This window comes from Chelon labrosus (assembly GCF_963514085.1).
Source record: "Chelon labrosus genome assembly, chromosome: 16".
In the NCBI taxonomy this organism is placed as follows: domain Eukaryota; kingdom Metazoa; phylum Chordata; class Actinopteri; order Mugiliformes; family Mugilidae; genus Chelon; species Chelon labrosus.
The window spans coordinates 16,304,748-16,331,093 of record NC_140349.1 but is presented as its reverse complement, the minus strand read 5'-3'; the positions used below and the strand labels follow the sequence as shown (position 1 = coordinate 16,331,093).

The following is a 26,346-nucleotide window of genomic DNA, read 5'->3' as shown; positions in this document are numbered from 1 at the left end:
TGGTGGGCACACATTGAACCAGCAGGTGGCACTGTATTCTCAGGTGTTAGTGTTGGTTGTTAATACATAGAGGAAATGGAACCTATACCTCTCTTTGTTATCCATCAGTAAGCCAACAATAATATCGTAAAAAAAATCACATTAACACAGGAGAGCACCATAATACTGCATGTATGATGATTTATGAACACAAAAGGTTAGTCTACCCTGCAGTGCAAGGATATAGCTACCAAAACTTCACTTGATTTCACTGTAGTTAGGCCCACCTCGTGCACACCAGCCAACACAGAATTTCCAAAATAGAGTAAAACACATATATAACTATATAAAATAATATAAGAGGATTGTCTTGCTTAAAATGGGCTCTCTATCTTTAAACTGTGCGAAGGCGTCTGGGTTAAACGCAGACTTTCAAAATGCTACTGTATATGCAAAACTCTCTAATGCTATACTGTACATAGATAATGAACTGGAAAACACTGGAAATATGAGAATCTGTGTCACGAGTCACGTTAAATATACTTGATGGAAGACACTGTGCTTGGAGTGTATGTGTGTTGTCTGTATGTAGCTCATGAGCATGAGTAGGGAGAGCCCTCCTCCTCACACACATTCAAAACATTCCACACTGGAAAATGTCAGAGGTCACTCAGTCAGAATAAGGCGAGACCCTGTTTGACGCTTGCATATATACACACACACACACAAATACAGTAAACACAAACAACATACACACAAAGCCTCTCCATGGCCGTCCACAGCAGTTACATTTCTGAATATTGAATATGTTCTTTTTGCTGTGTGTAAGGGAGTGAAGAACAGCGTGATAACATGACTCATCTGAGGTGTGTCCTGATCCCAGGTGGTTTAGGGTTTACTGCAAGAGAGAGTAAAGGGGAAAAAATTTTAAAAGACAACTCAAAAGATGTCAGCGAAGATGGGAAATAATTACAGGGCAGCTACCTCGGTTTTCTTTGCTGGGGTAGATCCGAGGGAAAGGCTTGAATTCATCGGGTGGGGGCAAGTCTTCTATAGGGTGGAACTGGAACTTGGATTCAAAATCATCTGCTGGAGTAAAGATAGAATAGCAAGCTTCAAGTTAGGTTCCATTTTCTAGGTTTTAGCTCCAAGCTTTCATTGAAGAAGTGTGTGCCACTAGCCCTAGCTAATCTGTCCATCTATTGATAGCCTGCATGTGAAGAACTAAGGGAACATTAGTTAATTTGTAGCAACAGAAAATATCCTGGGTTACACTCTAACCCTCTAAACTGCGTCAAGTCTCTGCGTGCACACCGGTTACATGCAGCACCATCAACCAGCACAAGCCCATTATCAACCCGTGAGAAACACTGCAGGGACATTTGGGCACAACAATAAAGTTCTATGTTCCCCTAATTCAGAACACTGGGCCATTGAGGAGAATTAGATTATACATATACGTGTTATTTTCCAGTAATGAGAACCATTTTCTTCTCTACTTAAAATCAAATTATCTCCCTACTAAAAATATGGAAACCACGTTGCTCCACTCCTCCTCAATAATTACTGACCAGAGATACACTGACACCTCTGAATGAAGCCGCAGACAGAGAGCATGTTAAAACAGGACATTCATTCGCATTTCGCCTTACACTTTTATCACACCAATATAATGCTAAATATGTTGTGAAATGTCTTGCCCAAGCTGTGCATGTGTCCATTCCTGAGACTGGATGGGGGCAGGGGGGGAGGCGGCGGCGGGGGAGGAATGCGGGTGGACAACTCCGTGCTTGGGGAACGTGCCGGAGGAGCTGGAGGAGGAGCCAGCCGACCCACACCTGTCACCGAGAGGAGTCAGACATCAGCGAGGGAAAAGAAAAGGTAAAATCTAATCTGATGTGAAACTCTCTAAAGTAAACTGGCAATATCACAGAACTTTATCTCTGAGAAGGGGATTATATAGGCCACAAAAATTAATTGAGTTACGCAATACGGTTTTAATGGCTTTAATGACTAGCTGTAAAAGCTGCCACAGTCTCCAACCTATACTAGGTTGGGACACAGAAAAACAGCACAATTTGGGACTGCGACTATAACAATGAGTGGTCCCAATGCCCAACCTGTTCTCTTCACTGTTCTCACACCACTCCCACATATCTATATCTAGTTTTCCACCTACCTGCACTTCTGGGCACAGCTGGTGGCCGTCGAGTGGGAGCATTGCAGGGGTATGAGGGAGGTAGAGAGCGCATGGCTGGGGATGGCACTGGGGGCACCTTTGGTGGTGGTGGAGGAAGGGTGGACGGGCAGCTTGGTGCGAAGGAAGCTGGGAGAGGCGGAGGAGGAGGTGGGGGAGGAGGTCCCAGGGGGCTGTCGCGCAGAATGGGGAACCGAGAGGGTTCGGAATAAACTGCAGAGGGAGGTGGAGGATAGAAGCAGCCTGAGGAACGGTCCCCCGGGGAAAAGGCTGAAGGTTGGAAAGGTGGAGGAGGAGGAGGTGGAGGAGTCGAGGGCTGAGAGAAAGAAGTGTGGTGAGAGTGCTGGATGGGGAGCCACGTGGGCTTGGTGACCTGTGATGGAGGTGGAGGGGGAGGGCACGAGGGGAGTGGGGGAGGCTTGTTGGCCGGTCGGTCTTGGAAGGCTTGAGGTGGGGGAGGCGGCGGAGGAGCCGAGGGAGGGGCAGGTGGCGGCGGAGGCGGAGGCGGGGAGGAAGCGGGGAAAGGGGGTGAGTGCTTGATGCTGTGAGACGGGGAGGGAGGAGCGGATGAGGAGGAGACGGGGAGCGGACGGTGGATCTCTGCCGTCCTGTGAGGCTCAGTTAGGCTGCTCGAGTCAGACGATGAGGGAGGATTCCACAGCGGCTTCATGGAGGCTGATGAGCTCGACCGGGACACTGAAAACAACGGGAGTCATTTAATGGTCAAAGTATTACACAGGAAAACTGAAAATGAATGACATTATTCACCTACCTGGAGTCTTGCCTGCTAAGTCTCTTTGTCCGATAGGCCTCAGGGCGGGGAAGCCTCCGGCAAATAGCCCACTCAAAGAGGGTCCTATAGGTGCCATGCCACCTAATGAGGCCTGAGAAGCACCACCATTTCCAGAAATATCTCCACTGGTTCCCTTGGGCTCTGGGGAACACCACATATACACATGCGTTACAATTCAGCAGTAGTTCAGTGACATTAGTGGGCATCAAAACTCAGATCGTGGAAAGGTTTCTGTACAATGCTTCAAAAAAAATGCTTTGTTTTATGTGTTTATTAGGCACAAGAATGATACTGAGACTTATGTTCTTGTGTAAGGTGGCTTAGCTCGCTACGTATACTGTAACTGTTAGTGTAAGTTGACACATGTAAGTCGAGCTGTGCCACTGACTCACTGGGTGAACACATCCCTAAAATGTTAAGTGATACACTGGCACTATCACCATTTCAACCATCCACAGTAGCTTGTTCGAGCTTTCCGTGTCTCTCCGTTCTATGTCTACGGGTGGTTTAATAATATGGCGAGAAACTGGGGAGAGAGACTTGTGCAACATAGCTATATTAAAAGTAAATGAACAGGAAGTCAAGGTTTCTGACAAAATTTTCATGACTCTAAAATTAGATTTTACTCATAAAAAGAATGTCTTTTGCACCTGAAAGTTTCAAATGTGCTTTCAGTGAAGAAAAATGTCCTACACCCAGATTAAACATTTCACTACTGACCATCCACTGAAATTAAAATCCATTAAACATCCTTAACTTGTATGGGGGTCCCACTTTCAGATGAAGAATGGGACATGGCTCTGCTTAGGGTCCATTCATCTTCTATTTGTTCTAGACATGCTTTAATACAATTTAAGGTCCTTCATAGACTGCACTTTTCCAAAGTTAGACTAGCAAAAATATTTCCAACAATAAACCCCATTTGTGACAGGTGCAAACAGGCCCCTGCTAGTAACTACCATATGCTATGGTCTTGTCCTAAATTGGCCCCTTTCTGGGATGCCTTTTTTGACACAATTTCCAAATCATACAATAGTGATATTGAGCCCTCTCCAACAACTGCCATTTTTGGTATTGCATCGTGTTCAGATGGGTCCACTCTCCCAGCACACCTGCAAAGGGTCATTGCCTTTCTCTCCTTATTAGCTAGACGCGCCATTCTTTTTAAATGGAAGGATTCAATTCCTCCAACAAGCAGTCAATGGATTAGAGACGTCATGCTAAATATGAAGCTAGAGAAGATTAGATGTACTCTCAATGGCTCTGTTCACAAATTTTATAAAACGTGGGACCCTTTTATACAATATGTGAATACCTTACCTGGTCTGGAACTGTGAACATATACCTCATGTTTAGACTGTTGTTGCTCTATCCTACTTACCTATTGTACTTATACAGTGATGCACCCCTTATGTTTTATTTTTTTTATTTTTATTTTTTTGGGTTTGTTTGTTTTGTTTTGTTTTTCCTTTGTATGTATTTGTCTATTAGGTGTTGCGTCAATTGTTGTGGTTGTTGTTTTGATTGTGAAATATCACATGGTAATTTACACATGTATCCGTTTTGTGAAAAAACACCATAAATAAAGTGTTAAAAAAAAAAAAAAACATCCTTAACTTGCAACAACTTAAGCTATCTGTTCTTGTCTATTGTGTTTGGCAATGTATGTAGTAGCTTCCTGCTGTGCCTGCATCACTATCTGCTCCACGGCATTCCTTCCTGAAGTGTGTATGGGCCCGTAAGTGTGTACGTGTTCAAATATGACCCAAAGAAACACAACATCCTTCCAGTAAACGAAACAGTCAGCGTCTTGTTTCACTATCGCGCTGGCACATTTCAAACTACTGTACAAACACACACGGGTAAGTACCAACGTGAGAGTGGCAGTGACACAAGCAGCACGGGAGCAACATTCAGCGATCACAGCTCCATTTGGTGTTCGTATGTTCATTCTGGAGGAGGAGAAGTTGCTTTGGACTCACTATCAACGATGGGGGCACTGCGGTCGTTGACCTGTGCGACTTTTCTGAGCCTGGCTCCTTTCTGGATGTCGGCCAGCAGGGCATTCCTTCCGCCTCCTCCTCCTCCTCCACCACCACCGCCGCCGCCACCAGACTGGACTTTAGGTGGCTCTAATGGACACTGTCACACAGAGAGAAAAGAAAACGAACTTAAACACAACTTTGACCAGCATTTCACCTGTCCCACAGAGCATGATCCTCCTGTACTACTTAAAAATCGACTTTCACCACCAGCTATTTAAATTCTTATAACTTGCTTAATTAGTTGACATTGATTAATTTTCTGACATTTCAGGTTATGTAGCTAATCAGAAATTAACATAATTATTTGTATGGAAGTGCACAACTCATATTGCATCATCATCATCAACGTCAACTTTGATAGATTCAGATTACCGCTATATCCAAAGAGCCATCTCTCTGCTGTGTTTCCCTGCTCATTTAACATGAGGACACTGTGAGCCTGCGGTTGAAACATAACACTCCTCTGCTACTGAGAGTCTGCTCCCGTGTGTGTGTGTGTGTGTGTGTGTGTTTGTGGGTAACAGCTCAATCAATAATGCAGATAACCTCCAGGTGTTTGGCTGATGGTCACCAAGAAGGACGCAAGGGACTGTTCACGATTACATGAGCGAGAGAGCCGGTGACGGACGGAGAGAAGAACGCACAGCCTCACCTGTGGCAGTGCGGCCGTGGGTGGAGGTGGTGGAGGGGGGGCTGGGGGAGGCGGAGGTGGAGGTGGAGGTGCTGGCATGCCTCAGCCTCAGATACCTGCGGAAGACAAAGCACGCCCTGTTACTGGTAACAGAGTTGCCACCCTGTTCACGCAGCGCAGCCACTGACCAGCATCTACTGTAGCTTTCTACCCTCCTCGTCAGAAGCTGCTACTGTGTGAAGGGCCACGTTCAGTGACCTCCTACCCTCTCCCCTGAACAGGAAGAGCTTTCACCACCGCGCGGCACAAAACAGGAAACAGAGAGTACTCCATCCTCTCCAGAGAAATCTGACACATACCCACCCGCCCCTGCTACTCTTCTTCCCACAATGCCCCGGGGCAGGACTTGGGACAGGAACAATGGTGAGTGTTGTGTGAAAAGTAATGGACCCCTACCCTTTAGTCACTCAGTGACCAAAGGCCTTCAGTGCAGTAAATGAATGGAAAAACACATTTAGGAAAGCCCACAGGAAAACACTGCCGTGTGCAAACGCATTGTTCTTTTTATCCAAGTTGTACTGGACGGTTAACTATTTACAGGAAGTCTTCAAGAGCAGCTGTTTCAGTAATCAAAACACTGCCAAATGTCCACTACAGCAGCTTTCCAGGAACAGCTCACGTCACCATGTTTCAGTCTCCATGTACTGTAACAGTCCACGGTGTCAGTCACTGAGACCCCCACCCACGCTCTTGACAGCATAGATTTTTGACAAGTTGTCTTCCACGACTGAAGGAATGGGAACACCCTGAGGTTTTCGGTACACTCTGCGGAATTTGCACATGCTCCTCCTTAGAAATTTAATAAAACACAGAACAGAGCCTGTTTGTGTCGGATCTCCGCACATCTCTCTTGCCTATCGCACGCATGAACACTTCATGCTTCCAATCTTCGCAACTGGCAGACTGTCTCCCGTTGCTATTTCTATCTCCATATCTGTGTCAAGCAGCCTCTGTGACTCTGCCAGCTTAGATCTTTAAAGGGGCAAAGCTGGACACTGGTGAGCCCTTGCAGAACAGGTGGGACAGTGGAAGTGCACCTCTCACGCCAGTTGTTGTTTTTCTTCGACCCCTTGTTCTTTGAGAGGTACAAAAGGTCCGGTGTGACATAGACATAGACACACAGATGGAGCTGGCAACTGCTGCAGTTTAAACAAGGGACATTCACATGGTGAGAGACATGCAAAATTGGTGCTTTACTATCATTTCCACTGTCACCTACATTAAATTCCCAACTGTAATTTGTGACAGACAGCGGACAATAAAAAAGTACACAAAAAGCCAACATTAAACAAAACTAGGTTAAAGAAATGATCCATATTTGTGCACAGGCGTAACAGGGCTCTGTCCCCCTAAAAACAAAATTGACTTAGCTCTTACAAAGATGCACAGACAAACCCATCACACACAAGCTATTTTTACACATTTTTCACCACAGTTCCGTGTGAATAGAGCTATCTCAATGTCACGCAGGAGTGCAATAATTAAGAGACGTCCTTACCTTCAGAAAATACCAGAGCTCCACCTGTTCGCAGAGAAAGCTTCAGTGGGATGGAGCGCAGCACGCTGCTCTCACAGTGCGCTGGTCAGAAAAAGTTTCCCCAAGTTATTTTTAGTCAAATGAGGACACCACTTATCAGACTTAAGGGTTGTCAACAGCTGATACGCGTGGAGCTCCTGTAAACAACCAGAAAAGTTCCAGACACTTTTCATGTTTCACTCCATTTCTCTGTCCAGTCCACTGTGGAGACGCTGAAGACGCGCAGACTCGGCCCAGAGCGAGCCAGGGACTCCAGGCTGTTTGCGGTTTTGCGCATGTGAGCGCCCTGCAGGAGGCTCACAGTGCAAAGCCACACCTTACCGCCCCACACTCAATACGGGACCAATGGAGAGAGAGATAGGAAGGAAGGAACGAAAGAAGGACAGCTACACTGCTTACTGTCGTTGCCTGCAGAACAGTGGCCGTGCAGAAGATGTCCTAAATTGCACATGTGGCGTAAGAAAAGGTTCTGACTTGAGCCAATCGGTGACAGTGACTTTTATAAAACTAAATCCTAAACAGTGTTTGCTTTCTTTTTGTTCAGTTCCATTTCCCAGCTGCATGATGGCAGCACATACTGGCCCTCTTGCGTTGAAAACGTGGCATTACAGGTCCTACTCATTTGTGGACACAGAGCTCCAGAGAATCTCCTTTTTAAAGAGCTGCTGTGAGATAAGCACAGTGCACTACAGTTAATTAGCTTAATATATTCAGTATGTTAATGTGATTGTAAAATGTGCACCGGTTCGACCCCTTTCTTGTAAGGTGCACAAGTTCAGACACACACGACTCCAACTTTAACAGTGACAAAGGAATGCAGCGACACAGGCGTACTCCTCCCTTTAGCTGACAGCACAATTCAGCCTTGGGTTTGTCACACACTCTATATATAACCCCTAACTGGAGCTAATTCCTTCTAATTGCCTTGTTCGGTGCCAAAACCACTGTGTCTTCCGCACATTGTGTCTTTTGCTCTTTTTTTCAAACACACTTTACATTTTTCTGTGTCTCTGTCAATGTGCCACCGGAACTGTTGTTTTTATACCTATAAGGTGCACTACTGGAGTAAATTTTACCTTCTGGAGTATTATTTCACTGTTGAGTTTAAGCACACGCACATATTCAGTGACAGACATCAGATTTATTTCTCAAACTTTGCCTTCATGTACGTATTCACATGTGATCCAATACACAGCAGCCCTGAAAAGCACAACTAGTTCACTTCCTTAGCAATACATGCGTTTCTCACACACTTGGCTATTAGCTTATTATTATTTCAGCGGCATTCACATAAAATATATGCCCTTATTCATCCTTCATCTGATATTTCAAGCATTTTGCTGCCAACTGTTTTGTATCCAACCAAAAGCTGCTCACTTCTTTTTTGATCACACATACAATGGAATCAGTTACACCTTCATAAATATCCTTCTAACCCTTTAGAATCAAAATTGTTGTAAAAGCATTGTTAAGAGTAGCGTTACACTCATCCTTCATTATTAAACATGTATTATTCTTATTGCAGACACAATGTAAACATTTATAAGAAAGAATTTCCTGGAAAAATATCACATCTCTTGAGCAGTATGAGAGAGAATGGTAATGGGGCTTTTCTTTTAGGGTTGTGTGCCACTTTATGTGCTGTCCAGTCTCTGAAAATAGGGATACTGTGGTGCAATGTAAATGCTCACGCCACAGGTCTTCTATTGATTGTGGAATATTGTTGGTTCACTAACCATTATAAACAATTTCAAACTCATTTTAATGTTACTTCATGCAGTGGCCTTCTGACACAAGTCCATCAAAAAATGTCCAAATACCATGTCTGGTACCACATAATCTGCAGTACTGGGCTTAAACTTGAATGCTCATCATCTTCATAATCACCATCACAACAAACACACAGCAGACTTCTTGCCTCACGAGAATGAGGCATCTTCATATGCTTAAATCTCTCTCCTTCCTCCCAAGTGTCTTTGCAAAGCAGTCTCTGATCCCCACCTTCCCCTCCTCAGTGTCATCGCACATCCTCTTTCCCGGGCGCAGTGTTCTCTGTCTCTTTCTCCTGTATGGGGAGGCTTGAGCGGCCCCTCTGCTTCACTTTAAAGCGGCCCGAACGTGACACGTTCATGTTCCTGCGGCACGACTTCTCGTTGAAGACCGACTCCAGCTGGGAGTCGTCGAAGGTGTCGTCGCTGAGGAGGCTGGAGCTCTTGTTGGGCTGTTGTTGGGACAGGGACTGGTTGCCGGGGGCCTTGGGGTCTGCGGCACTGGGGTGCTTTTCTTGAAGTTGTGTAAAAGGGTCAAAGTCGGGGCCAAAGTGGTTCGAGGAACCTGCATCCTTGGAGGATCCGCTCTTTTTCTTTGGCAGGAACGCCTTCCACCATGGGCTCTTCTCTGTCATCTTTACGTGGAGGGAGGAATCTGTGACGAAGAACAGATGGCATCACTCATTCATCGGTTGTTGATATGTTCTCACCCTTCAGCAGTAATCTACCATTCTCTTTCAGGTCACATTTTAGCCCATTTATGCTCTAAACTACTATATTATTATATATATTACACTGAATATCCTTTGCCTCGTCTAAATTGCATGCATTTTCATTTTTCAGAATTGTTTTTTGGTCTCATTTCGGATATGTGAAGTAATATTTGCCAACTAGTCCTGTGAATAACCTGTGTAACCATGTTCAGCTTGTCTGCAAAACAGGTTTAATGAGTCGTGGGAACAGAAGTGCAAACTCTTGCAGTGATTCACAGGTGAACAATTCACAAGCACACACGCACACACACACACACCAACACGCACACAAAGGCTTTCAGGTAAGCTTACCTGAGATGCAACAGGTGGCACCGACACTTAAAACGACCCTAATCGAAGTGTAAATGTCTTTTGATTGTGCTGAGTTGTATATCCACACCACTCAGTGTCTTCTTCTTCTACTTCTTCTTCAGCAGTGGGACACTTGGGTCAGCTCTGTCAACAGTCCCTCAGATGGGTGCAGAAGTGTCCATTTTACGCACGAGCCGGGCGTCCTGTCTCGTCACATCTCCCACCTGCAGAGCGTCTTAAATGTTTTCTGTCGCCCTCGTCAAATATCTCTACTCTCCTTCTGCACTTGCTGAGAAAAGTTCAAACGGCCTGAGACATTTATAAGGAGCGGCTTTCCTCTACTGAACTAGCAGGTTTCCGCCTCCGAAACTCTCAACTCGGAGCACCTGTCCTCGCTCCTGATTGGCTGGACTCTCGGAGCGCGTCACGTGAGCACCTCTCAGGTGAATCTTCTGCAATGGTAGGCGGGGCTTGCAGTTGCGTGGCAACATACCCCATGGGAGCGTGAGCCTCTTCGGTAACAGAAAAGAAAAAAAAAAAAAAAAAAAAAAAGAGAGTCCTTTGTATTAGCTGAACCCAACCCAAGCCAAATTATGTTCCATTTCTGGACGCCCAGTTCAGGCAATAACTTCTCACACAAAGCAGTGGAACTGGATAGTCTATTGAGCGCGTTAATGATATTAATAACCAGCGATCAAAATAGATTGCGCTCAGCAGCTCAGTGGCAGCTCAACTACAAGTATTTAAATAGTTGAGGTTATGAGACGAACGCATGCGACAGGACGAGGTCAGGTGTCTCCTGAGATGACACTGCTGCACGGAAGGTGTTATTGTTGCTGTTGTAAAGTTCACATTAAGTGTGTGTGTGTGTGGGGGGGGGGGGGGGGGGTTCTGCTTAACCTCCCACTGTACTTTACAGCTCTGGAGTCAGGTTCTCTAAAGGTTCATGGGTTTCTCCTGCCTTTCTGATGTCTTCCAGAATCATGATTGGGACACTTTCACTTATCCACGACCCAGATGAACACTGATACATCATCTACAACCATTTTTGTTGGATTATAAAAGATAAGGCTCAATTTTGATTATAATGACATTTTTAGTAGCAGGTAGAGAAAAGTGTAATTGCAAAGTAGAGGCACCACTGTCTAATGAGTTCATTAAAAAAAGTTATAAAATCAAAACATGCAAAAATGCTCTTTTGTGTTTTGTTTTGCAGACTTACTACAGAAGCTGTTATGTGTAGTGTTATGTCATTTGCTGATATATTCTCAGTTAATAATTATTCATTCATTCATCTTCTGTAGGTGTCCTGTGAAGGGTAGCGGGCGCACTGCAGCCTATCCCAGCTGTCCTCGGGTAAGAGGCGGGGTACACCCTGGACAGGTCGGAGTACCCGGGGAGAACCTACGCAGACACAGGGAGAACATGCAAACTCCACACAGAAAGGCCCAATCGGCTATCAGTGCTAACCACCACTCCACTGTGCCGCCTCAATTAATAATTATTTCCTGATATTTAGTTATGTATTCCACAATCTTGAGGCACCTCTACCTTACACTGGAAGGAATACCACGCATATTTTACTCCATGATGACTTTATGAAAGAAATGTGCTTTGATATCGATTAACAACTGAGCCATATCTAATGTAACATACTCCACTTTGACCAGATATAAGAATACAGTTCTACTCACATGTTCATTCACTAGTGTATATGATGTAATAATACAGTATTTAATAATATGGCTCAATATAAAATATCTTACCCTGCACTTGGCACATTTACGCATCCATTAACAACCTCACTTAAAACCGTACTTTATTAATATTTCCTGTTCACAATTTCAACACGTGCTATCCTCATCCTCAATCAAACGCTTGCTGGCCCCTTAATGCATGGCTGGGGCTCATGAGGTAGAGTGGCTTTTCCGCTAATTGCAGGGTTGACGGCCAACCGAAGGCCGATTAAAGTGTCTTTGAACAAGACATTGAACAAAAAAATGGCTCCCAATGGCAGGTGAGCACCTTGCGTGGCAACCTCTGCTCTGCACTGGTATGTGGCAGTGCAAAGGTTCAACTCTTTCTAAGAGAGAGTACAACAAGAGAGAGAAGTGTTACGTAAGTGCAAATCACTTACCATTCCTGGGACATTCAAAAGGTGTTCAGGCCGCTTTTAGCAGAAACTGCACATTAAAAATCATTAAATATTTTCTTACAGGCATAATCAGACCTGTGCGTTCCTTTAGCAGGACAGGCCTTCACCGGTACCAACTGTGAAGCAACTGCCAATCAAACAACTGCAATAAATAAATAAAAGTTATTAAAATGATTCCTCACACTTAGTGGTAGTATTTTGGTTCTTCAGATGACCTGTAGCTCTTGACCTCTTGCTTCAAAACACACACGTGATAGGAGGTGTTTTCCTGATCAAAATAAAGGGCCTGAAAAGGCGCAGCATGTGTCAGGGTGGAGGAAGAACAAGATTCATCGCTTCACAGAAGGTCATTGCGAAGTTTGTTCCTATTAATGTCCTGTGACTGATCGCTAAAGCATCACGTACCGGTTTATAAACCATGACAGGTATTTAATATTAGTATTTAAGTCAAAGAGTGAGTCAACGTTTACAGGCAACACGTTGCCAAAGTACATCAGTCGGATGCTAACCATGTATGGTTCACATGTACGTGATAAGTGAAATAACACACTAATAAAAAGTGTTTTTTGTTAAAATTATAGTTGAGGTCATGTATTATATTTTTAACATTATCATAGTCTCTTCATAGTCTAAAAATTCACTCATTTCACTCTTAAACTATCATTTGTGTGAAGGCCAAGTTTCTAAGTGAGTCTCTAAGTCAAATTGCATCTCCTTGATGTCACAAGCAGTTTCTCTGACCTGGGAATCCCTGGCTGAATGGTTTCTGTGTGGGTTTGTGCCAGCAGGGAAGACCCAGATACAAAAAGAGGAGGGAGGAATCGTGGAATACTTTTTGTCTCCCTCCTCCAAAGTTAGAGCGAAAGTTATTACTATGGTATCAGGAATGCGTGCCTGCATGCCGGGGGACTCCCTCCCCTCCTATCTCCCATCCCAGTCGATACTCTGCAGAGTTACTTCCGCTCTCTCCAACAAAGCTCTCTGTCATTATTCGATCCTTCCTGTCCCCATGCACAGGTAAGCATGAATGTGAATGTCATGAATGCACACATGCTTTCAATTATGTAAACTCGTAAATACATTGCCGATGATTGTGATGACAGATCAACAGAGCAGAAGGTAACTGTTTCATTGCTTTTGTGTAAAATGTCATAAAGATGACGTCTCTAAGTTACTTGTTTTCCCCAGTAAGTTGATTTCCATTTAAAATGGTGAAAATCTGAAATTCTGGAAAGAGTTATTTTGTAATTTTGTCCTTGGTTCTAGGTTTTTAACCCCTCACAGAGTTGTATCCTCTTTTTATGGGAGCTCCGTCTGTCTCTCTTTGGCTCAGAGATGTCATTTTGGCTCAGGTAGAGATAATTTTCTGAAGATAGAAAAGATGAGCTTTTCATGAAAAGGCATTTCTTAAATATCATCAGAAAGGGGGGGGGGGCTTTCATAAATTACAACATTGCCTGCTGACTAAAGGGGTATTATATTTAGAGAGTATTAATTTTATTTTATTTATTTATATACTTATCTAATTTTACTTTTAAACAAAATTGCACTTTTTATTTATGCATTGTTTCTTCTTTTTGTCCACCATGTGCACTTAGCTGTGTAGATGTGCATACAAATCTGTGCAATTTCTTTTTGTACAGAGACACATTAAGTTGTTTTGCAGTTCTATTGTCCTACTTGAGGTTGGGATGTGTCCTTATGTTCTTGGTAGTGTAATTCCCTTCAATAAAAACTGTATTTAAAAAATCTCACAAGATGCTGGAATCGATCTATGAACTTTTTAAATGATAACTGTGATATTAATTAACTTGCCCTGTGATAGACTGGCGACCTGTACAGGGTGTACTCCTCCTCTCCCCCGACGACAGCTGGGATAGGCTCCAGCCTCCCTGCGACCCTTCACAGGACAAGCGGTTACAGAAGATGAATGAATGAATGAATATTAACAAACACATACCTATTATCTCCTAACATCACTTGTCAGTTTTGCTGTGTCTCTCCAACTCTCTGTCCCGTATCTCTCAATCTGCTTTCCTCTCCACAATAATACAGATACTCTCACTGATAGTTGATCATTAACTTCAGCCACGCAAAGAAAACATCTGCGGGTGCATTACTAGATACAGATCTGCCCTATAAACTCGAACCACTGAACTGATTCTGCAGGGGGGTGGAGGTAAACAAAAAGTGCCCACAGAAACAGAGAAGCACGAGGAGAATGTGTGTTGAAAACCAAGCGATGCTGTCGAGAGATACGGGAGCAATGACTGGCATTGCGTGAGGTATTCCCTCCATCTGTATTTGTTTCTGTCTGGTTGACTTTCTGCCATTAGAAACCACCGGAATCAACACTTTTTCTCCATGACGACCAAACACGGACAAGTTTGCTTTCGGTTCAGTCGAAATCACAGTCAGCCACCGTCAGTTTTGGACCCACATTTGACGTTTTAACTAGTTTATTTATTTTTTATTATTATTATTACAGATACACAAAAAATTTATTGTAAAGCTGGCAACCGCAACTCAATTGTTCACATATTATCAGCATGAAATTTAACAATCTATGATGAATCCAAAAGCTCAAAAGGCTTGACCATGACAAATAAATCTACTGTATACACAAAGGTTTAAGATGAGACGCGGTAAAAGTTGATTCAAGCATGCATAAATATTTACGCTGACACACAGGTCAAACTACATGTGCCTGTCTACGCTCATTCTTTATGTGCAGTGACGACGGTGTGCTTGCATCACACATGTGCCGCGTACGTATGAGTCCAATAGGACACGTAAGAAACGACAAACCTGAAAGTCTGTCTTAGTCACTGTGAAGTACTGAACAACAGGTTGAGCCGAGCATGGGAAAGAGAGCAGGAAGGCAGCCAGTTGGACTGGTAGAGTCAGCTAGGAAAAGAAAACAAAAAAGAAAAGAGCAAAGGAAGCGAGTGGCTACTGTGTCTAAGGACGGTGGTGACACAAGCAGCTGGTTTACTGGCCTTCTCAGACAACACAAACCTTTATGGGCCCTTTAAACACCGGCTACCTCACTGATGCAAACGTGGGTGACGCCGTAGAAGGAAGTGTAGTAAAAAAAAACAAATAATCTGTTGTCACTTCCATAGCATTCATTTGGAGCAGGCCGGGAGAGAGTCTCTTTCCTGGTAGGCGGACTGAGTTTCCATGTGTTGCGTTGTTTGTGTCAGTGGTTTTTTTGAGCTACGAAAATGCCAGCAATGCACGCCTGCGCTTCACCTGGGATTTCTGCAGAAACTGAAGCTGAACACATCCTGGAATGCAGAAAGGAATCCGGCGGTTACTTTATAAAAGTAACTTAAAAGATGTTTCTTTTAAGTGCTATTCTTCTGACACACACACGATCAAAGGAACACCCAGATATGCAGACATGCAGCTTTGCCCATTCCATACTGTACCTATGAGAACCTAGCCTTGATTAGAGCAGCCGTACTAGATGTTTTACCTCTCATCCGAACCGAGGCCTCTTTGGTTGATTCCAGCCATATAGCTGCAAAAAAATCTCAAGCAAGTCCAGTTCCCATCATCCTAGCCCTTAGCTAGACCCTGATGCCTGAGAATCTTGACCTCATCCAACACCAGATAACCACGCTGAAACTTGTCTAATGCCAAACTATGAATAATCAAAAGTCCTAAACGTATCTGTTGCAGAGCTTCCATTTCAGAGAACAGTTGTTTTATTATTTTACTGGTGACAGAGTATTTCCTGGTGGCAAAGAAATTCTACCACAAACTCCATCATCTAATACTCAGTTGACAGTTTTTCTGAGCTTCTGAACCCAATACTTCTTCCAAACCCTGAAATTTAACTATTTGAAATTGAAATAGTCCTTCACGTCCTTCCAAATGTGAACGATACTGTATGTTTTCTTCCATGGCGTAGATGAGGGAAAGTCTGAACTGTAACTATAAGTTGAAGAAAATAAAAGCTCAGGTTTCACCACATTTAAACAGACTGCTTCAGATTTAAAAGGCAAGACCGTACAAAGTGTCATTTTTCTAAAGCTTATTATTTCACCAGGTTTGGTGAAAGTTTGAACCATTTTTAGTTTTTGGTGCATTACACAAATCATTGCCAAGTTTGCAGATTCAAGACTTCTGAACATAGATCACTAGATTTCTGCAAAATATTTCCTGACTGTGGACTTTACACAATGTTGAATTTAGCTTTTTTGAGGCCAATTACTCACAGACAGCTACAGTAAAAGGTCATGGCTTGACTCAAACACACAAATTTTTACCACAAGAGCCAAAATGAAGAATCCTCAGACTCTGCGTATGGAGATGTCCATTGTTCAATCTTAAGAGCCTTACACAATAAAGCTTACAGTCAAAGATATAAATAAATACACTCCCACACAAACACAGGCACACAAAACATTAATACAATCTGGAGAGATTTTGCAAATACGCCCTGAGTCATGACAGCGTAATCCAGCTACGTAAATCCTTAACTCGGGCTCTCTGTTGTGTAGTGTTATGTTGGTTTTAGAGATCTGCACGCGGCATTTAAAAACAAAACAGACAAAGGTGGCGAGAGCGCAACTGAAGAGTCAAATCTCATCTTTTAAAACCAAAACAATGACACAATGTTTTGTCAAAGCCAACAGTGCAGTGGCGATTATCACCTCTTTAAGTTGAAGAAAGTTTTTCAACTGTGAGTAATTGCATGGTGGGCGGTGGTGAGAAATAAATCCTTTGTACATTAACGTTAAGAAAACAAATCTTTATAAAAAGTATGATTATCTTCTTGGCTTTTCTTCCTGTTTCTGAGACATAAAACGCGTGCACCTATAGACAACCCATCATTAGTAGCTTTAAATTAAATTATGTTAAACTGTATTTTCCAAGTCCATGTCGTATTTTGAATGTATAATGCTAGTTTTTATTTGCTAATGCTCTGTCTGGAGAGTCGGCATAAAACTACAAACTTTACAAACTAACGATATTTTGAATCCCTCAGTCGTGATAAATGACTATTAACAACTTGTACAAAAGTCTAGCAGGTTTCAACTGATCTCAAGGCTAAAACTATGCACACATTTAATGAGGCCTAATGAATTTATACTGTGCTTCCGGTAGCGATGGAAGGAGGGCGCTACTGCATCAAAATGAACACAAGGCACCTCCAGTGGTAGTAGAAGAAGTCGCCAGCTGTAGTACAATTTCGACGAAGAAGACGTGGACATCAGTTGTGTCATGTAATCATAACATGACCAAGGTTATTTTAAAGGTACGGGGAAAAATTTTAAACAGCATTTAAGAGAAGCGCGGAATCGTTTTTAACTCGGTAAGAAAAGTAGCTCGTGTTGTTTTTGTGTCAGTAAATACACCGGACCGGCGTTTGTTAGCTAGCAGCTTTAGCTGGTGAGCTAACCCCACAATTAGCCACATGACGGAGGAGGTCACGCCAAAGTCCGTTTAAAATAATCCCAATAATACATCTAGCTGGTTTTTAGTTGGTATGTAACGTGTTGGGATGTTACCTCATCACTGTCATCTATTAAAACACTCCACGGTAGATGACGGCTAGCTTTATCAGTAATACTGAGGTCTCGGTGGACGTTTTTGATGTGAACAGGTGGTATTTACCTGACATGACAGTTAAGTATAGTCTATTATTCCGTGAGTTGAGTTTGGTTTGCGATGCTTTCCCATTGTGGGTAGGTCTGTGAAGCGCTTAGCTAGCAAAATCTATGCGTATCACCTCAAAGGGAAAAGTGATGTTACATAACTGACAGTTTTTGGTTTTGACAGTGTTGTTGTCTTCTCTGTTCTGACATGAACCCAGGTCGCAATGAGCGTCCCCTGTTTCCTTTCCACCGCTGCTCGAAGCTTCAGCCTGACGTCTCCCTCCTCCTGTCTGCATAGCTGCCGGCTGCTGAGCTTCAGCTCTTCCACAAGGTGGGTTTAGTTTTGATTGTTCCTGGTTCAGCTGGCTGTGTCCCACTGTCCGCATCTCTCACTACTGGGACAGAGTATATACCTTGCATTGACATCATTTGACATAATCTTGTGAAATATTGTTAGTAGTTCATCTGTATCTACTTCCCAAGTTTGTTGTGTAACCTTAATGTGTCAGTTTGCCCTAAGAAGCAAAATATAGATTTCTTCACCTTTATTGATAGTCCTATGTAGACACTCATTTGTGTTTTATTTATAAAGGCTAAGTTTTGGGACTGCATGTTGAATTTCAAACACACAAAATGTAAACGCGCTGTTTTGTATTTTCGGTGAATTGTCCCTTTAAGTCCATTGTTTCTTGCTGACAATGAGGTCAAACGCCATTTGTCTTTTTAGAATTTTCTTGTCCGTAACGCTGCTGCGTAGCTGTTCACACTCTGCACAGGGGAGTATTTAAAGGAAACTGATCAAACTGTCTCCACCGTTTTTATTAGGAGAAATATGTCCTCCAAACGACAAATGGACCACCTGGAGAGGACGGCGAGCAACTACAGACAAAATGTAAGTTCTTATCCTGAAGTTGGATGAGTTCGTCATGACTGTGCCACTTTTTAATCTACATGGTCAAATTATGCTGTCTGTCCTGGGATTATTAACTCCTAAACTATCATCTGTTGCTGTGTGTCAACACAGGCTCTGTATCCAGCACAAGTATGTGGAATCATAACTGAGTCAGAGACAGTGAAACGACTGAGAATAGCCGTCCATCCAGACTTCATCTTCAAGGCAGGACAGTGGTGAGTAGGCACTCAAGTTTGCACCCACTCTATAAAGATCTCTGTCTGTCTCTGTAAAGGCAGCTATCATGCTGGCTGACTAATCTGTGACTTTTGTTGGATCACATTCATAAAATCAGGTTCCTGCTGCGATCAGAAGCCATGCAAATTTCCAAGCAAAAAATAAATAAATAAAAAAATTTGAATAAATCTACAGCACAGAACTTTGGTTTCCGTGTATGGCCTCGAGAGTAGTTACATAATAACTGCTGACTGAAGAGCAAAGGTTATATACCTTACCTACAATCTTCTTTTTCAGCACGCAAAAAGTCACACAAATGTGTGGTACTGAAGCCAGAGGTAATCACTGTCGATTGCTGCTCTTATCTAGACTGGACTAGACTAAAACATAACTCAAGTGGAAATACTGGACACGCTCTCTTCTTCTATGTTTCCTGACCGACACTATGTAAAATGAAGAAGGTTCTTATAAACAGTATATTTAATGACCTAATCAACATGTGATCGTATAAAGATGCACCTACATTCAAATAAGCACCGAGAAATTTTGAGGAAGCAACATGAAGAACACAAGGGTTGCTAGATTTTATTTTATTTATTTATATGTTCTGGAATTTAGATTATTTTGGTCTGTTCTGGTTTAACCTAGATTGTCTGTCACTGTAAAGAGACCGAGGGGTCCCAGGTTCGCCTCCCGCCATGTCCATGGCTGAGGCTTAGAGGCAAGCATGTTACCCCCCAAATTGCTCCGCAGCCCTTAGAGGCTGCAGCCCACTGCTCCAACTGTTCACACTACTGTGTTAACAAATGGATGGGTCAAACAGCAGGAACTGAAATTTCCCTATTGCGGGACAATTAAGGGTTACAATTATTATAATTATTATTGAGCAACATTTTTCCCAGTCCTTTCATTAATGCGTGTAATACCCATAGTCACCACACGGTGACAGGGTTGCGTCAGATTTGTCAGCCTTGAGCAAGAGGCTTTCATTCCTTTCAGGGCTTCAACAGTAAACAGTTTACAGCAAACAAGTTACATTCCTACAGCGGTTGATACAAGGTTTTCACATCAGCTCAAAGGAGGATTAAAGTTTATGTGTCAGATATGGATAAACCAAACAGATTTGTTTAGAGAGCTGTTATTTACTTGGGTTTACTTGTATTTTGCCAGGTTTGACTTCAAAGACAGAATGGCTTGTTTGGACTTGCAGAAAATTGAAAATGTTTTATTTTTTTAAGCTAACTTCAAGTGACTGTTATATCTTAATCGTAAGTTTAGTAAGTTAAGTACGATGAATATTCGATGAAGACGGGGCTTTTTTTTTTTTTTCTGGCTCTTGGCCTGTCAGTCAGTGTTGCCAGTGTTAATTAGTGTGTTGTGCACATGCAGTACGTACATGGGCCCATACTGTTGGTGGGCGGTGGTGAGAAATAAATCTGGCAGCTTGTTGCCCCGCGGCGGCTGATAATGAATGTAAATAGATGGAAATCCTCAACTTTGAGCGCTTTTAAGAAAAAGGACTGTTTAGTCATTCGTCTCCAGGTGGGAGAGGAGGAAGAAAAGGAGGAGGCGGGTGGAACATATGTGTGCGTTTTCACGGCAGATCCATATTTATGATGCCTCTGAGTGTTTCAGAGTCAGTGTCTCTATCAAGCGTAACAGTGGGTCATTGTGTTGGTGTAACATTAGCCCAGATGTTTAGCATTGCTATTTTCCTTTGTGGCGACTCTGTTCTGTTTATTGATTGACGGATGCAAGCGTGTTAGGTGTAACGCTGATATGCTACAGTTTTAATAAACTAACTAGCAGGTAACTTTCCCTCTGGTTTGGTTTGTGTTCCTCTTGGTTTCTGGAACGGGCTTCCCTCAGCGCTGAGGTCAAAGGGCAACGCTCTGCCTTCATTCACACTTTGACCCCTAGCTCAGGGTTAAAGTGCCTTTGAGAGTGTTTTGGTCAAGATACGTAGCAGCACAAAAAAACAGGACTGCGTACAGGATTAGAGATAATCATATGACATTTAACACGAACGTGAAAAGCAAGTTATTGAATTAATCGTCACAAGTCATCAATATCTGTGATCAAACAGGGTGATATGAATGAATCAGTCAAAGCCAAGTCATATAGGATTATTTTTAGTTCAATTTGTGAGTACAGCTTCATCTTTTGAGATTATTGGAAAAAATTCTGGGAGCTAATACAATAACTTTAGGGGCTTTTTTAGGGATTGAAACCCATAGATGAGAAGGAAATAGACACAAATGTGTAAGAAATCCAGCACAGACAGAAGTGTGGCAACAACAAGTCTCCTTTTAGCCTCAAAAATACAACAAAGCCTGAATTTAAGCTTTACCTTTATGATCAGATTTGGTCGAGAATTGGTGAAGAATGGAAATGGGCCAGTGGAACATTTTTAGTTGGGTTTAAGTACAAGTTCAAACATCTATATGTGTAATTAACCACTCGACTGATTATTAAAGAATCATGTTTTCCCTCTTGTGTGTGTGTGTGCAGGGTGGACTTCTTCATTCCTGGTATTGAGAAAGTAGGAGGCTTCTCCATGTGCTCCAGTCCGGGTTTGCAGCAGCGGGAGGGCATCGTTGAGCTGGCTGTGAAATACGCCAAACACCCTCCAGCACACTGGGTCCACACTACGGTGAGTGGGGCAGTCACTCTCTTCATCATATACAATTTCACTAGAAAATGGTTGACAGTTTCTTGAAAAGGTTGCTGCCCGTTAACAGGAATCAGAGAAGCAGATTATGTCTTCAGCGTGTGTCGCATGATACACACAAGAGCAGTTGCTCGTGCGTGTGTGAGTGAGATGAGATGAAGTGTCGTGGTGAACGTGAGAGAGAAGTGATGCAGAAAGAAGTCTTGTGGAGCAGAACAATCAAGGTGTTAGGAAATGTCTGAGGTGTTGTGGAGTTCTTGAATTAACACTGCAACATAAATTCAGAAGTGTCACAAGGAACATAGGAAGTAAGATGGTATTTTTAGAATTGGCTTAATTTGTTTGTGTAACTATGAAAACTGTGTTTTGCTACTCTCTAAACGAACACGGAGCGAGTTAAATGAAATCCATCCTTCTTCTAATTCAATTTTATGACCCATGTGTAATTGTGAAATTGCTACAAAAAGTCCCACTTGAACCCGCGTGTAGGGTGACCAGATGTCCCGCTTTGTGCGGGACAGTCCCGCATTTTCATTACTTTTCACATGTCCCGCAAATTGAGACGTTGTCCCGCATTGTTATTGACAGTCAGACTCTAGTTTTGAAATGCATGTTTTATAATTTGGCATTTATCCAATAGCTGTTTGGAGAAAGCAGTGAGGGCTGTCATAAGGGGTCGGGGCGGGCTGTTTGTTCATGTCAATCAAAGTGGGACGCGGACGCAGGTTAAGAGCGCGCCCACCAACAACAAACAATGCAAATCAGATCAGAACGGCATGCAGCGCGAGACATGGAGGGAAGCACAACCCGTACGACTGAGAAGAGGAAATGCAGCTATAATAAAGACTGGGAAACTATCTATCCCTGGGTGAAACCAATGCAAGGCGAGTCTGGTAAAGTTTGCTGTGAAGTTTGCTTGAGTCATTTTTCCGTTTCACACGGAGGTGAATACGTCGTGAAACGACACAGACAATGCGAGACAAAACGTGTTGCTCAACTTGGGAACTTGGGAAAGTTGCATTTAAGCAAGTTTTTATATATATTTACATTATAAAATATATTTGTTAAGTTTTTATTTGCAGGCTGTTATGTGCTACTGAATCAATCAGCTGGCAAAGCATAGTGATGCTGTAAGCAAAGGGGCAGAATAGAAATGTTTATTTTTTCTCATAGTTCTTTTAGACTACCTTGATGCATTGGTATCTCACATTGTCCCACATTGTCCCACACAAACGTAGTCTTTGTCCCACGTCTGGCGAATTGGGATCTGGTCACCCTACCCGCGTGGCTAATGCAGAAATGTCAAAAACTGCAGTTTCTAGATCGGCCACTAGAGGCTGGCTTCAAAAGCGAGTGAATCCCAATAGACCTCCTTGTTACAACTTTACAACAGATATGAACATGATTACAGCGTGATATAAAATTATATGTGCAGCGAATTTCCCTGTTCGTGAAAACGGTACTTTGTGTTCAACTACGGGCATTAATAATAAGCCATGAGTGAATGGAAGGATTCTTTTCAGGTTGCCAGCTTTCTTCCTAGGTGTCACCCACCCGACACAGCTCCACTCATGTTTCAGTACTTAAGATTTTTAAGTAGCCGGGTGTTAGTTAGGCTGACTTGGGCACTTCCAAGATAGCGACGGCCTGTGTCGCCCACATTGAGCTTAAGAATGAGGTTTGTCCAACAACAGCATTGACTGTATACCTCCTACACTTTAGAACAGGGAGAAACAGAATTTAAATCCTCTGAATGTTCTGCAAATGTAACAGTAAAGTTAGCGTTAACTTTGATTTGGCATACTTGAAAAGCTTCAAGTATGCTGTTTTTTTTTTTCCTCTAATCCACTGGTGCAAGTAGTTGTGTGAATATGTTCTCTTCCAGCTCGCCCCTCTCTGTCTCTAGCCTCCGTATTTGTTTGCAGCTTCTGTGTTTGATGATGAGGTCTAATAAACAGCTTTGAGCTACTACGCCGTGTGTAAATAAGAGGGAAGCGGTGTTGAGCGTTCTGAGACTCAAAGGGTCTCAGCTCTGGGATCATTTGATGATCCTTTTGTTTGATATTGTGCTCCAGGAATAGAGTGGGGACCGTAATGGCAGATTAAAAGTGCATGCATTATTATGTGGATGTGCGTTCCCTTGTACAAAAGCAGATGAAGGCATATTTACTGCTCCCTTTGACTTCAAAAGACCTTCGCAACTTGTGAAATTGCTTTCAACTGCATCATACTGTAGGTTTGTTGTGTGTATGCATTCTCATCTGAAATTGTCTTTCTACTGATCCCTGAGGCTAGTCTTGGATGAAGGCTTAGAAGTAAATTTTTCTTAGAATTAATTTTTAATGTCTCCAAAAATGTATATCTGAGCTGCTAGAGAGAAATGTTTGGAAATCATTCCAGGTTACCTGGGTTAGCACAGTTAACTCCTTCTACATTATTTTTAACTGCTGTTCCTCCCCTCCTTCCTCTCAGTGTACATTAGGCTCCAGGGTGGCCATGCGTGTTGGTGGTGACTTCTTCTTTGACCCGGCGCCCTCTGACCCCTCTGTGGATTTGTTGTTGGTGGCTGGCGGTGTAGGCATCAATCCCCTCTACTCTATTCTGTTGCACACAAAAGATCTGCTGCATCTCAACCAAGCGTCGGGTGGCGGAAACTACAACATAGGCTCCGCCCACCTCTGTTACAGTGCCAAGAACACCCAGGAGCTGCTCTTCAAGGTACATTAATCCATTTTGTTTGACAGATTTTCGCCAGAAAGACTTGAGTCTGCCAGGTCTGCAACAACATCCACATGAACATACTGACTGGTGTGTTTTTAATTGCGTGAGGTAAACCCCCATTACAAATTTATCACAGCCTTCCCTCTATTTTCCCAGAGCTCTATCATTGAGGCGTGTCGGGAGTTCCCTGACAAGTTCTCCTGTGACTTCCACGTCACGCAACAGAGCGCAGATGTTGACCCATACCTCCAGCCATTCATCAACCGTGAGTTGACGGATACACGTGCACTTTTCTTTGTTCAGCTGGGATGATTGAGTGGCTCACATTCTACCACAGTCTGTCTTTGTTGTCTTATCTGTGTCATCATGTAGAGCAGGACCATCAAAGCAACACGTTGAAGCGATAGAGGTCGCAGCAGTTAGTCTTGATTAATTGATTTGCCTCCCTTGCGTCTCCTCAGGTGGGAGAATCACACAAGAGGAGCTGCAGGCTCACGTGGATCCACAAAGGACTTTGTGTTACTTGTGCGGACCCCCACCCATGATCGAAGCAATTTCAAAATCTCTCTTGGACCTCGGCCTCCCAAAAGACAGGATTATCTTTGAGAAGTGGTGGTAGGAGCTCCTACAAGCGCTGCTAGAAACCAACGAAGTGGTGTTCATATTTGTAGTCAACAGGGCGAGGACGTGTGTGGGGAGAACAGAAAGTATTTGAAATTTCCCAGGGATATGGATATTAAATGTGAGTGCTCAAATAGATGAGGAAACTCATCTTTGCTGCTGCATCTGTGGTAGACCACTGGGACCACCCACTCTTCAGCTAGCAGCCGGCTTCCAGAGACAATGGAGATTCATTTTTGTTTCCTACATCTGAAACTCCAGCGGCCCTCATGTGTCTAGCAGACACACCGTGTTGCAGATGGTACATACACATTCATTCACATCTCCCTCCAATACTTACCTCAATGAGTGAAGTGATGTACAGTTGCAAGAAAAAGCATGTGAACCCTTTGGGATTACTTGGATTTCTGCATAAATTGATCATAAACTGTGTTCTGATATTCATCTAAGTCGTAACAATAGACAAATAGCGCCCAAAAAATTGTATGTTTTTGCTTTATATGCAATGCTTACAATGCAGAGTATCAGTACTAACAATGTCAGTTAGTAGTGGTATTTTACACTGTACATAAGTATTTAATGAGTAATGTACTTTTAAAAAAATATATGGTTAATTTAATGAAATTTTTTTAGATGTGTTTTGCCATATATGAATTAACTTTATTTTTGCTGTTATTTTAGAATTGTTTGGCTGATCAGAGAGGTAGTTTATGAGCGATTGTTTTTCCACATTTCACACCACTGAGCATATTTTAGAGTCAGAACTTAACAATCTCCCACACATTGGCCAGCATCCCCGCCTGTTTAACTCACACTCGTACACTCACACACACACACACACAGTGCCTCACTATCTCCTATACAGTCACACATACCCATAAACAGTTTCTCATCCCGGGCGAGAGCGAGTGTCCCACGGTGCCCTGTAATGGAACCTCCAGGTGGTCTCTGATTGGCTTGGATCGCTGAACATCCCTCGGAGATGGTTGCAAGCTTTCTTGTTGTCGTCTCTCAGCGGGGGTCGTGCTATCTAGACTCATTTTTGAGTTGTTTCTGCGTTTCTTCCTCACGGGAGGAAAACTGTATATGACGGGGACGTGAGATTTAAAGGAAATAAAGAAAATTGAGTCGGAAAAGCTGTTGTTGTTTTTTTTTTTTTTTTTTAAACACTTTATTGACCTTGTTTTTATATTAACATGTCACACTACTTATACACAACACAGATGGCCCAGGGAATAAGTAATAAATATCTGATTCTAAATTACGTATTTTCCTGGGTGACTTCAGGCGAATTGGAAAATAGGAACGTTATCAGTGGCCTCTTGTAGGGTATTGTCGAACAGACAGTTGATTAAATCTGACCAG

At 42.9% G+C, this 26,346-nt stretch overlaps 3 protein-coding genes across 4 annotated transcripts; 1 reads left to right on the top strand and 2 right to left on the bottom strand.

Annotated features, from left to right (window-relative positions):
- Positions 1-113: 113 nt before the first annotated feature.
- Positions 114-6,093, bottom strand: wipf3 (WAS/WASL interacting protein family member 3). Its single transcript, XM_084563876.1, has 8 exons — positions 6,009-6,093; positions 5,667-5,761; positions 4,952-5,111; positions 2,949-3,110; positions 2,159-2,872; positions 1,680-1,817; positions 964-1,065; positions 114-877 (listed from the first exon to the last, which is right to left on the bottom strand). Exons 2-8 carry the CDS (start codon positions 5,742-5,744, stop codon positions 837-839), a joined length of 1,395 nt encoding a protein of 464 aa, XP_084420002.1. The 5' UTR covers positions 5,745-5,761; positions 6,009-6,093; the 3' UTR covers positions 114-836.
- Positions 6,094-8,363: 2,270 nt separating this feature from the next.
- On the bottom strand, positions 8,364-10,460 carry LOC311501185 (uncharacterized protein). The gene is made up of 2 exons (XM_084562877.1): positions 10,076-10,460; positions 8,364-9,666 (listed from the first exon to the last, which is right to left on the bottom strand). Exon 2 carries the CDS (start codon positions 9,644-9,646, stop codon positions 9,260-9,262), a length of 387 nt encoding a protein of 128 aa, XP_084419003.1. The 5' UTR covers positions 9,647-9,666; positions 10,076-10,460; the 3' UTR covers positions 8,364-9,259.
- Positions 10,461-16,688: 6,228 nt separating this feature from the next.
- On the top strand, positions 16,689-26,183 carry oxnad1 (oxidoreductase NAD-binding domain containing 1). 2 transcript variants are annotated; one of them, XM_084562772.1, is made up of 8 exons: positions 16,689-17,499; positions 18,058-18,170; positions 18,665-18,731; positions 18,864-18,967; positions 21,480-21,621; positions 24,112-24,357; positions 24,517-24,625; positions 24,822-26,183. In XM_084562772.1, exons 1-8 carry the CDS (start codon positions 17,323-17,325, stop codon positions 24,977-24,979), a joined length of 1,116 nt encoding a protein of 371 aa, XP_084418898.1. In that variant the 5' UTR covers positions 16,689-17,322; the 3' UTR covers positions 24,980-26,183. The 2 variants fall into 2 exon arrangements, with proteins under 2 accessions (XP_084418898.1, XP_084418899.1); XM_084562773.1 differs by having other exon boundaries at positions 16,689-17,556.
- The last annotated feature ends 163 nt before the right edge of the window (positions 26,184-26,346 follow it).